Source organism: Salvia hispanica, chromosome 2 (genome assembly GCF_023119035.1).
Source record: "Salvia hispanica cultivar TCC Black 2014 chromosome 2, UniMelb_Shisp_WGS_1.0, whole genome shotgun sequence".
Lineage (NCBI taxonomy): Eukaryota > Viridiplantae > Streptophyta > Magnoliopsida > Lamiales > Lamiaceae > Salvia > Salvia hispanica.
In genome coordinates, this window is record NC_062966.1 from 8,949,215 (window position 1) to 8,958,375 (window position 9,161).

Here is a 9,161-nt window from a genome sequence, read left to right on the forward strand (position 1 = left end):
CTTCCAGCCATACACCTGCAATAGTCCAACTTATAAATTCTTCCATCCCCATTATCCACATCATCATTATTTTTATCTTTTTAAAGTTTTTACTTAACTAAATCAAATAAAATGTCGAAACAAATTAAATGCAACGCCTAAAATACCTAATTAAAAAATTAAAATGTCGAAACAAATTAAAGGCAACACCTAAAACCCACCCTCACGCGCACATGCATGCACTCATGGCTAGTGCCCAATCAGAGCGCGTGTGTGCGTGTCATGCAATCCCCTTGCAATTTTTCTTATTTTTTGTAACATTCATGTTCGAATATATGTGTCATTTTACTCATTAGTATATAATATTGTCATCATAATTATAAACATATTAAATAAATATTACTCCCTTCGCCCCAACTAAGATGACACACTTTTCTTTTTAGTTTGTCCCAATCAAGATGACACACTTTTCTTTTTAGATTGTCCCAACCAAGATGACACATTTCTACTTTTAGTAATTTTCTATGTCCAATTTATAACCTCACGGCCTCACCCACTTTTTTCTTTGTCCTATTAAATATTCAACTCTCTTTCTTTCTCCATTTAATACTTACAATCACATTTTCTCTCTCCAATATTCCACATTAAGTTAGGTATTTAATCGAAATTTTTATGGCTTTTTTATGAAATGTTACAATTTTGACCTAGTTAAACATTCTTATATAAGATCTGCCAAAGATAAATGTTGAAATCTCTCTTATAAAGTTAAATTACTAATTTTCCAAAATTAAATCATATTTATATGCAAAGACCTAATTTTAGAAAAATAAAGAATACCAAGAGGAGATAAAGTTCAATTGAGTACCTAATCTTTATTAAATGTTTACTGATTTTGGGCCTAATAACTTGTGTCCAAGAACATACATATATTATTCCAAATTAAAGTTGGTTTTTTCTGTTTTAATACGCCATACTTAATGTTAACTCTCGTGCAATGCACGATCGATTTGTTTTTTCTTGAACTGATTTAACTTTGTCATCGGTAGTTAAAGTAATTTTTTTTTGTACTCATTTAACATTGTCAACTAATCAGTTGAAATGGAAACAATATCATTAGTTGGAGTTTTATATTAAAAAATGTAATAACACTTTATATTCATACGACTAAGAACATAAACTTAAATAAGTCTGAAATAAAAACGCCAAAAATGCATATGCTAATTAAAATATTATTGAATTTATACTATAAAAAGAGCAATCGGACTTCAAAATATGTTATAATGTCAAAAGAGTAAATGTCAAAACATCAAAATCTCTTCAACTGATAATGGAATTGAACATTACCATCCATAATAACATACCTCTATTATTCCAAATAAAAATTAATTTGTTATGTTTAAATACTCTGTAATTTGTCTCATTTCTCGTGCGATGCACTGTGCACGAGTAATTTTAATATTTTTTGTACTCATTTAACATTGTCGACGATAGTTAAAGTCACTTCTTTTTTTTATTTATTTAACATTGTCAAGTAATCAGCTAAAATTAGAAACAATATCATTAGTTGAAGTTTATATTAAAAAATGTAACAAAACCTTAAAATCATACAACTAAGAGCATAAACTTAAATAATTCTGAAAAACCCGGCAAAAATGCATATTCTGAGTAAACAATTTTTGAATTTCTTCTATAAAAAGAGCAATCACATTTCAAAATACACTACTCCCTCCGTCCCATAAAAATATGGGTAATAGGTATGACACGAGAATTAAGACAAAATTGATAAAGTGAGAGAGAGGACGAGAATGATATGGTAAAGTAGACCTACATTATTAAATTGATATATATTTCCAAAAATGGAATGCACATATTTTTGTGGTACTGACAAAAATGGATAGTGCACATATTTTTATGGGACGGAGGGAGTATATAATGCTGAAAAATCAACGTCAAAACGTCCAAATATCTTCAACTGTTGATAGAATTGAACACTGCCATCTATAATAAATACCTATATTATTCCAAATCGAAGTTAATTTTTTCTGATTTAATATGCCTTACCTAATGTCAACTCTCGAGCAATGCGCGATTGATTTGTTTTTTCTTGAACTCATTTAATATCGTCGACGGTAGTTAAAGTCACTTCTTTTTGTACCATTGTCAACTAATCAATTCAAATGAGAAAAAATATCATTAGTTGGAGTTTTATATCAAAAAATGTAATAACACTTTATAATTAGTTGGAGTTTTATATCAAAAAATGTAATAACACTTTATAATCATATGACTAAGAATATAAACTTAAACAAGTATTAAATATAAACACCAAAAAAACATATGTTGCTTAAAACAATTTTGAATTTATACTATAAAAAGAGCAATCACACTTCAAAATATGTTATAATGTTAAAAAAATCAATGTCAAGTCAAAATTGTTGGGGTTATCGCAGCGGAAGACACAGAAATCAAACAGCTTCTTACGGATCTATTTAGGTGACTATGTGATTAAATCTAATTTTCATACAATTAATCTAGATCTATAGAAAACACATCAAAATTACAAACAAACATGTTATTTGATGTAGATCTGATTGTTACCTCTCGATCCGTTGAAGGATTGACGTTGCTTGCTGAACCTCCCGGTAATCATTGATTTCTTGACCACAAATCTTCCATTCTATCCCCACGTCCTTGATTGTTCATCCATGTGGGCGGATCTCGAAGAATCAATAAATAGTGAGATGAGATATAGGAAAACCAACACAAAACACAAGATTGTCTTGTTCTAATCCTATGAATTAGGATAGAACAAGAACAAGACAAGAACCCTATTCTCCCTAGTGCAAGGCACGAAAACCGAGGCAAAGAGGGAAAGAGAGAACGCCTATGATTGCGGCTAGGGTTTTGGGGAGGAGTTGTGAAATGTGTATTGTATATATTCTAGGGTTTCCACATCACATCACTATTTATAAGAAGACTTGTTGGGCTAGAATGAGGATCCATGGAGTGAATTAGATGTTGGGCTCACCCAATAGATAAATATCTAGTTAAATCAATTAACCCATGATTTAATATATTATCCAATGGAATATTATTTTGTTCCAATAAAGAAAAATAGTGCACTCTCATCTAAATCACCAAATTACGAATAACTTGGGTTCCATTTTATTTTACAATATTTCCCGCGTTAAAGATTATATTAATCCATCAATTTAATTCTTTGTCTCCTATGTGACTTGAATTAAATCAATTCTCTAAAGAGTTTTTCTAGTTTTAAACTTTATTTATTATTCATGGAATAAAATTCAAAATGCAAAGATTTCTGAATAATAAATTTATTTTTCAAACACCTCTTGGGGATAATCATACCACACTGGGCACACGAATTCTATGCAATAACATTCCAATATTTTCATGTTATTCAATTACTACCACCCAAGTAATTAAACAATAGAGGAGTAATATTTTGTCAAATGTAATAAATTTGATTTTCCCTATTACATTCCAACGGGAAGATGTAATAAATGAACAACGTTAGGGAAGATGTAATAAATGAACAACGTTTACAGATTTCCTACAAAAGAAAATAAAACGTCATACAAATATTCACAACGGTGGCTTGAAAGACGATCCGCCTCTCTTTTCCGTTCATTGCCCACCATCAGAGATGAAGAAGTCAGCAACTTGAGTTGCATGCAAGGCTCTCTGACTGCAGTCCGCTCCTCACACGCGCTCTCACGCGCGCGTGCAAGCACTCATGGCTAGTGCACAATCAGAGCGCGAGTGTGCGCGTGCAGTGACAAAATTAGAAATTTAAAGAAGCCGGGGCTAAAATTTAATAAAAGTGTAGCATAACACGTCCTTGTTATATGCGGAAGCCGAAAGAGGCTAGTCTTTATCCTGACGTATCCAAGATTATATTCGAAGTAGATATTATGAGTAGTTTTTTTTATGTGAACAAAAATACATATGAATTATAAGGATATTATAAAATAAACTAATAGTACTCCATTTGTTCTTGAAATAACTTCTCAATTTGCTATTTTGTAATGTCCACAATTTAAAGTTTCATTTACTTTTATTTTTCATTTTAGGTAGTGAATTCCCACACTTTACTAAAAAAGTGGGATCTACACTTCAATAACTTTTTTCACTACTTTCTTTCACATTTTTTAATTCATGCGGAATCAAAATGAGACTCTAAATAAAAAACAAAGGGAGTTTTATTAAATTACTAATTTATATATAACACAATACAAATAAACTACTGGAGTTGTCACGACCACAACTCCCTAGTGCTAGTGAGCGTAGCTATTTCACGACTAAACAATTCTCGATAATCAAGGGACAACATAAAAAGGATGAAATCACTTAAGTCAATAGTATCAAAGGCATATGGGTACATAGTCAAAACGTGTTCAGAGTATCAAGACTAAGTTCATAGCTTTCTAGCACGTAACTCTAGATTGCAGCGGAAGAGTCCAAGACAAAATAGCACGTATGAAGACATGCTACTTTGGGCTACCTAACTACTTATTTAAAATTCTTGTCCCAACACCTTCTCCTGCTCGTCCACGTTCAACCTGCACATTTGAAAATAACATGCAGGGCTGAGTATTTGATATACTCAGTGGGCACATTGCCAAAAATAGTTCTATCTTTAATTGTCAATGCCACAGTTGAGTGATCACGGGGTTTTACTTAAAAGACCCGAGTCACTAAATACTTTTCTTTTCATGAAGATTTGATTGCGCAATCACGTAACATAGATATACCATATCTGAACCTTGTGTGAACCGGGAATGTGGCCACATTCCACGACGGTCACTGGACCGGCCAACTCCTTTGTTAGCTCACGATCCCCTTATGTGTACACTAGTCCGAGTAGGGTTTGCGGCCCTACTGGGACCCGAATTCGATTTAACTTAAATTGGCATAGCCAAGCAGATAGGTAATCATAAAACAAAACATGGCATGACAACATACTTGAGCAAAAATTCACATTTTCATACTGAAATCACGTTTTGAAAGAATGCCCACCTCAAAGCAAAATCTCTATCCGTAAGTTCTTTAACTTGGCCTTAGACGACGTGTGGAGACGTCCCTTTAGGAAATAACATACATATACTTAATTAGATTTTGAGATATCCATTAAACGTAAACATGAATGCATCCTAAGTGCGTGATCGTTTTATTCTTCTCTAAATTTTCTAGAAGAGTTCTAGATTTCTTGAATATTAATTAAATCAGTAGATTTAATGATTTAATTAAATTGGGGAAAATTATTCACTTAACTAGGGGGTGTTACCTCCTATGCCATTTATTTAAGTACTAAAAAAAATAGGCTCGAGGTCTATTCATCGTTAGCGTATCATAATTTCTTAAAATTAATCATTTGAGCACTCATACTAAATTCCGGAAAATTAGACTTATCCTCGTGGAAATAATTAGCGGACTATTATTTAATCCATAACATAGGAGAGTCCATGATTTAATTAAATTCTTAGTCCATGCTTTATTTAATTTGGTGGCCCAACCTATAAAAAAAATGCAGCCCAACCAAAACTAAAGAGGCCCAACAAAATAAAAATAAAAATAAGGGAGGCCCAAATACTCCCTCTTCTCAAAACTATCGGCCTCTCCCTCTAAACACAATCCCCAAATCAACACACACACTAACCCTAAAATTGGAGGAGAAATCGGTGGCTCCACAATCTTCTTCCTCCCGATTCCTCGCCGGACTCCACCGGCGTATACTCCCTCCTCCCCTGATTCTCTCTCTCAACCCCTCTTTCTTCTCAACTTAAGTCAAAAATCCCTAATTTAGAGGCTCAATTCCTCTCCCTCTCTCCTGTGTCCGTTCGCCATCAATCGGTCACCGGAAATTTTCCGGTGTTCTCGGATCATTCCCCAACCGGCGACTGCTCTTCCTGCACGGCTCTCCCTATCTCTCTCTCATAATCCTCACTCACTGTGCTCCACGCGGAGCTACACTTGGTCTTCCTCTCCTGGCGGAATCGTCGCTACCATCGCCGCCTCTCCCTCGCAACGATGCCGCCACTGTACTCGGCACCCGACGCCGTCTTCTTCTTCAGGCAGCGCCGCCGTAGCAGCGCCATCGTTGCCCGCCTCTCTCGCGGCGTCAGGTTCAGGACCAACGAGCAGCAGCGCCGGCTTCTCCCCTTTTCTCACAGCATCGGTCCCTTCGAGCTGCCCGGGTTCGGTCCCCGTCGGAGCTGCCGTATCACTGCCCTGTCTGTCGGGCTCTTCTGCCGCCTCTAGCAGCGTGCTGTGCAGCTGCTGCCCGGTGCAGCCCTGCCCCCTACTCTAAGCTAAGTTTCTTCCATCCTATTCTTAGCTTACTTAGTTGGGGTTTTAGGGCAGCAACTATGTGGAATTAGAGGTTTTGAAAAAAAAATTATGTGTTACTGGAATGAGCTTGGTATTTGGGGCTAAAGTGTTGATTCTTTAATTATTGAAGCTTGCTACTGTTGTGAGGTTCCTAAGGCCACGATTCTATGTTCTTGAGCCTAGCATGATGTTCGAAACAAAAGCAGAGGGTGTGCTAGTGTTTTACCTTGACTTGGGTGAATCCTTGATGATTGTGGCTGATCCTAAGCTTCTTGTTACTCCTTGCTCCTCATGCTAGCCTCCTCATACTTTGTGGTGAAGTTGGGATCGAGATGGTGTTGTTGTTCTATGCTCATCCTCTTGAAGCTGCGGCTGCCTTGGTAAAAACAGTTCTTAAAACCTCAGCTCCCTTCCTCTCAACCTTGCTATGTTGCTGGAAAAAGTTTGAAAGTGTAGGAGAGTGTTCAAAGGTGGTGTGGAGGATTTTATAGGCACGAATGTGTACTCGTGTAGCCTTAATTGGGGCTGTTGAAATTCTTTGTTATTTTCCTGCAGCAAATCTCCCTTATCTTTGATTTTTGCAGTAACTTTAACAGAGTTTGGTGGTATACTAAGGAGGTAAGGACTATGCATTTATGTTATTTGTAGTACTAGGTATTTGGCTGTTTTCTTCATCTTGTTCTCATATGGCCACCTAGTGACCGGTACATAAACATTTCAGGTGCTGCCATATGGTGTGGAGGATTTTCAGAAATTGACTTGCCCTCTTTGGTGAATTTTTGGTCTCCTATTGTCAAAGAAGGGTTGTTTCTTTTCTTCTAATAGTAGTTCCTTAATTTCCCTTGTTTCTTAGCAATTAACACTTGTTTTATCTTGCAGGTTGGTAGAGGACTTGGGCTGCCCAGCTGTTGTCCTCGACGGGCTTGCTGCCTTGGGCCCAATGGGCTGATTGGATAGGGTCGCGGTGGAGTGCGACTTGGGCTCGGGGGAAAGAAGAGGCCCAAAATGCAAGCAATAGCAAAATAGTTTCTTAAGCTCTAGGCCCATACTTGTGTATTTTGTAATATCACCCATTAATTCCTTTTTCTTAAACTCATAAACCCACATACATTTAATCATGTAAGTGGAAATGTAGTTTGGGACGTATACGAACGTTTTAGTCGTGAATGATATCTCTGTATTCGTTCTCGACATTTGCTAAGTTTCATATATATCTTAAATTGCTTTAGTTCGTTTGACTTTCACTTCAAAGTTTTGTTTCGCGAACTATCAACACTAAGCATCAGTAAGTAATGAGTTCTTATTTAAAACAACGAAGCAATAGAGTGAAGATTCTTTAGTTCGACATTAAACATCAACGAAAAGGATAATGAAAGAAGCGGGTATTACATTCTACCCTCCTTAACAAAAATTTCGTCCCGAAATTTTGCTTATGTTATTCAAAAAGCTCTGAGTACTTTTCCTTCATCTTGTCTTCCAATTCCCACGTAGCTTCCTCGTGACCATGATGCTTCCATAGAACCTTCACTGTTACAATAAATTTATTCCTCAATTCTTTGACTTCCTATCCAAGATTGCCTCTGGCTTCTCTTCATAGCTTAAGTTTGGTTCCAAAACCATTTCCTCTTGGTGGACTATGTGTTTAGGGTCGAACACATATTTCCTCAATTGTGACACATGAAAAACATTGTGCACATTCCCGAAACTCGGTGGGAGCGCCAATCTATACGCCACATGACCGACTTCTCCTAGAATTTCATAGGGCCCGATGAAACGTGGTCTTAGCTTTCCCCTGACGCCAAATCTCGTAATCCCTTTAGACGGGGATACCTCCAGAAACACTTTGTCTCCCGCCTTGAACTGCAGATCGGTTCGGCGAGCATTTGCGTAAGACTTTTGCCTATCTTGAGCTTCCTTGATTCTCTCACGGATCTGACGATTGATCTCTTATCATCTCCTCTACAGAATCCGGTCCGTGCATCTTTCTCTCACTGATACATTTCTTTCCATACAATGCTTCATATGGGGCCATGTTTATAGTTGTCTGTTGCTGTAAGCAAACTTTATAAGTGGTAGTACTTGTTCTCAGTTTCCTCCACGGTCGAGCACTACGGCTCTCAGCATATCTTCCAAAGTCTGGATCTTTCTTTCAGACTGCCCATCAGTCTGTGGATAGAATGTAGTACTGAAATTCAATCTAGTGCCCAACTCTTGTTGCAAGCTTATCCAAAATCTAGAAGTAAATTTTGAATCACGGTCTGATGTGATTGTTACCGGTATTTCATGTAAGCGTATGATCTCTTGTACATAGATCTGAGCTAACTTGTCCGATCCGGAAGTAATACGAATCGGTATAAAGTGAGCACTTTTGGTGAGGCGATCTATGATCACCCAAATAGTAGTGTTTCCTCGTTGCGACTTTGGCAATCCTGTCACGAAATCTATCGCAATGTGCTCCCATTTCCACTCTGGGAATTTCTAGGGGTTGCATTTTCCCATAGGGTCGTTGATGTAGAGTCTTCACTTGTTGACATGCTAGGCATCTTTCTACAAACGGCGCTATGCTCCTCTTCATGCCATCCCACCAAAACTGTTTCTTTATGTCTTGATACATTTTCGTGCTCCTTGGGTGAGCAGTGTAAGGTGTTTCATGCGCTTTACTCATGATCTCATTTCTGAGTGCCTCGTCATTGGGCACACACAATCTTCCCTCAAAAGTGATGGCGTTATCCGCCTCCTCGCGGTAACTCTCTTCTTTTCCCGTCCTCACTTTAAGATAAATCTTCTCTAATGCTTCATCACTCCTTTGAGCCTCAACAATTCTGGCCCTT

General features: G+C 37.1%; 1 protein-coding gene across 5 annotated transcripts; it reads left to right on the forward strand.

Moving 5' to 3' along the window:
* Positions 1 to 5,614: 5,614 nt before the first annotated feature.
* Positions 5,615 to 7,558, forward strand: LOC125208365. Of its 5 annotated transcripts, XM_048107962.1 has the most exons (5): positions 5,615 to 6,382; positions 6,461 to 6,800; positions 6,886 to 6,948; positions 7,052 to 7,101; positions 7,210 to 7,558. In XM_048107962.1, exons 2-5 carry the CDS (start codon positions 6,663 to 6,665, stop codon positions 7,277 to 7,279), a joined length of 321 nt encoding a protein of 106 aa, XP_047963919.1. In that variant the 5' UTR covers positions 5,615 to 6,382; positions 6,461 to 6,662; the 3' UTR covers positions 7,280 to 7,558. The 5 variants fall into 5 exon arrangements, 4 of the variants coding, with proteins under 4 accessions (XP_047963919.1, XP_047963918.1, XP_047963921.1 ...); XM_048107961.1 differs by having other exon boundaries at positions 5,615 to 6,800; XM_048107964.1 differs by having other exon boundaries at positions 5,615 to 6,710.
* Positions 7,559 to 9,161: the final 1,603 nt, after the last annotated feature.

Coding starts and splice junctions, on each gene's coding strand:
- LOC125208365 (XM_048107961.1), top strand. CDS start 6,663: ATGGTGTTGTTGTTCTATGCTCATCCTCTTGAAGCTGCGGCTGCCTTG. Junction 6,949..7,051: donor TTTGGTGGTATACTAAGGAG/GTAAGGACTATG, acceptor TAAACATTTCAG/GTGCTGCCATATGGTGTGGA. Junction 7,102..7,209: donor AAATTGACTTGCCCTCTTTG/GTGAATTTTTGG, acceptor TTTATCTTGCAG/GTTGGTAGAGGACTTGGGCT.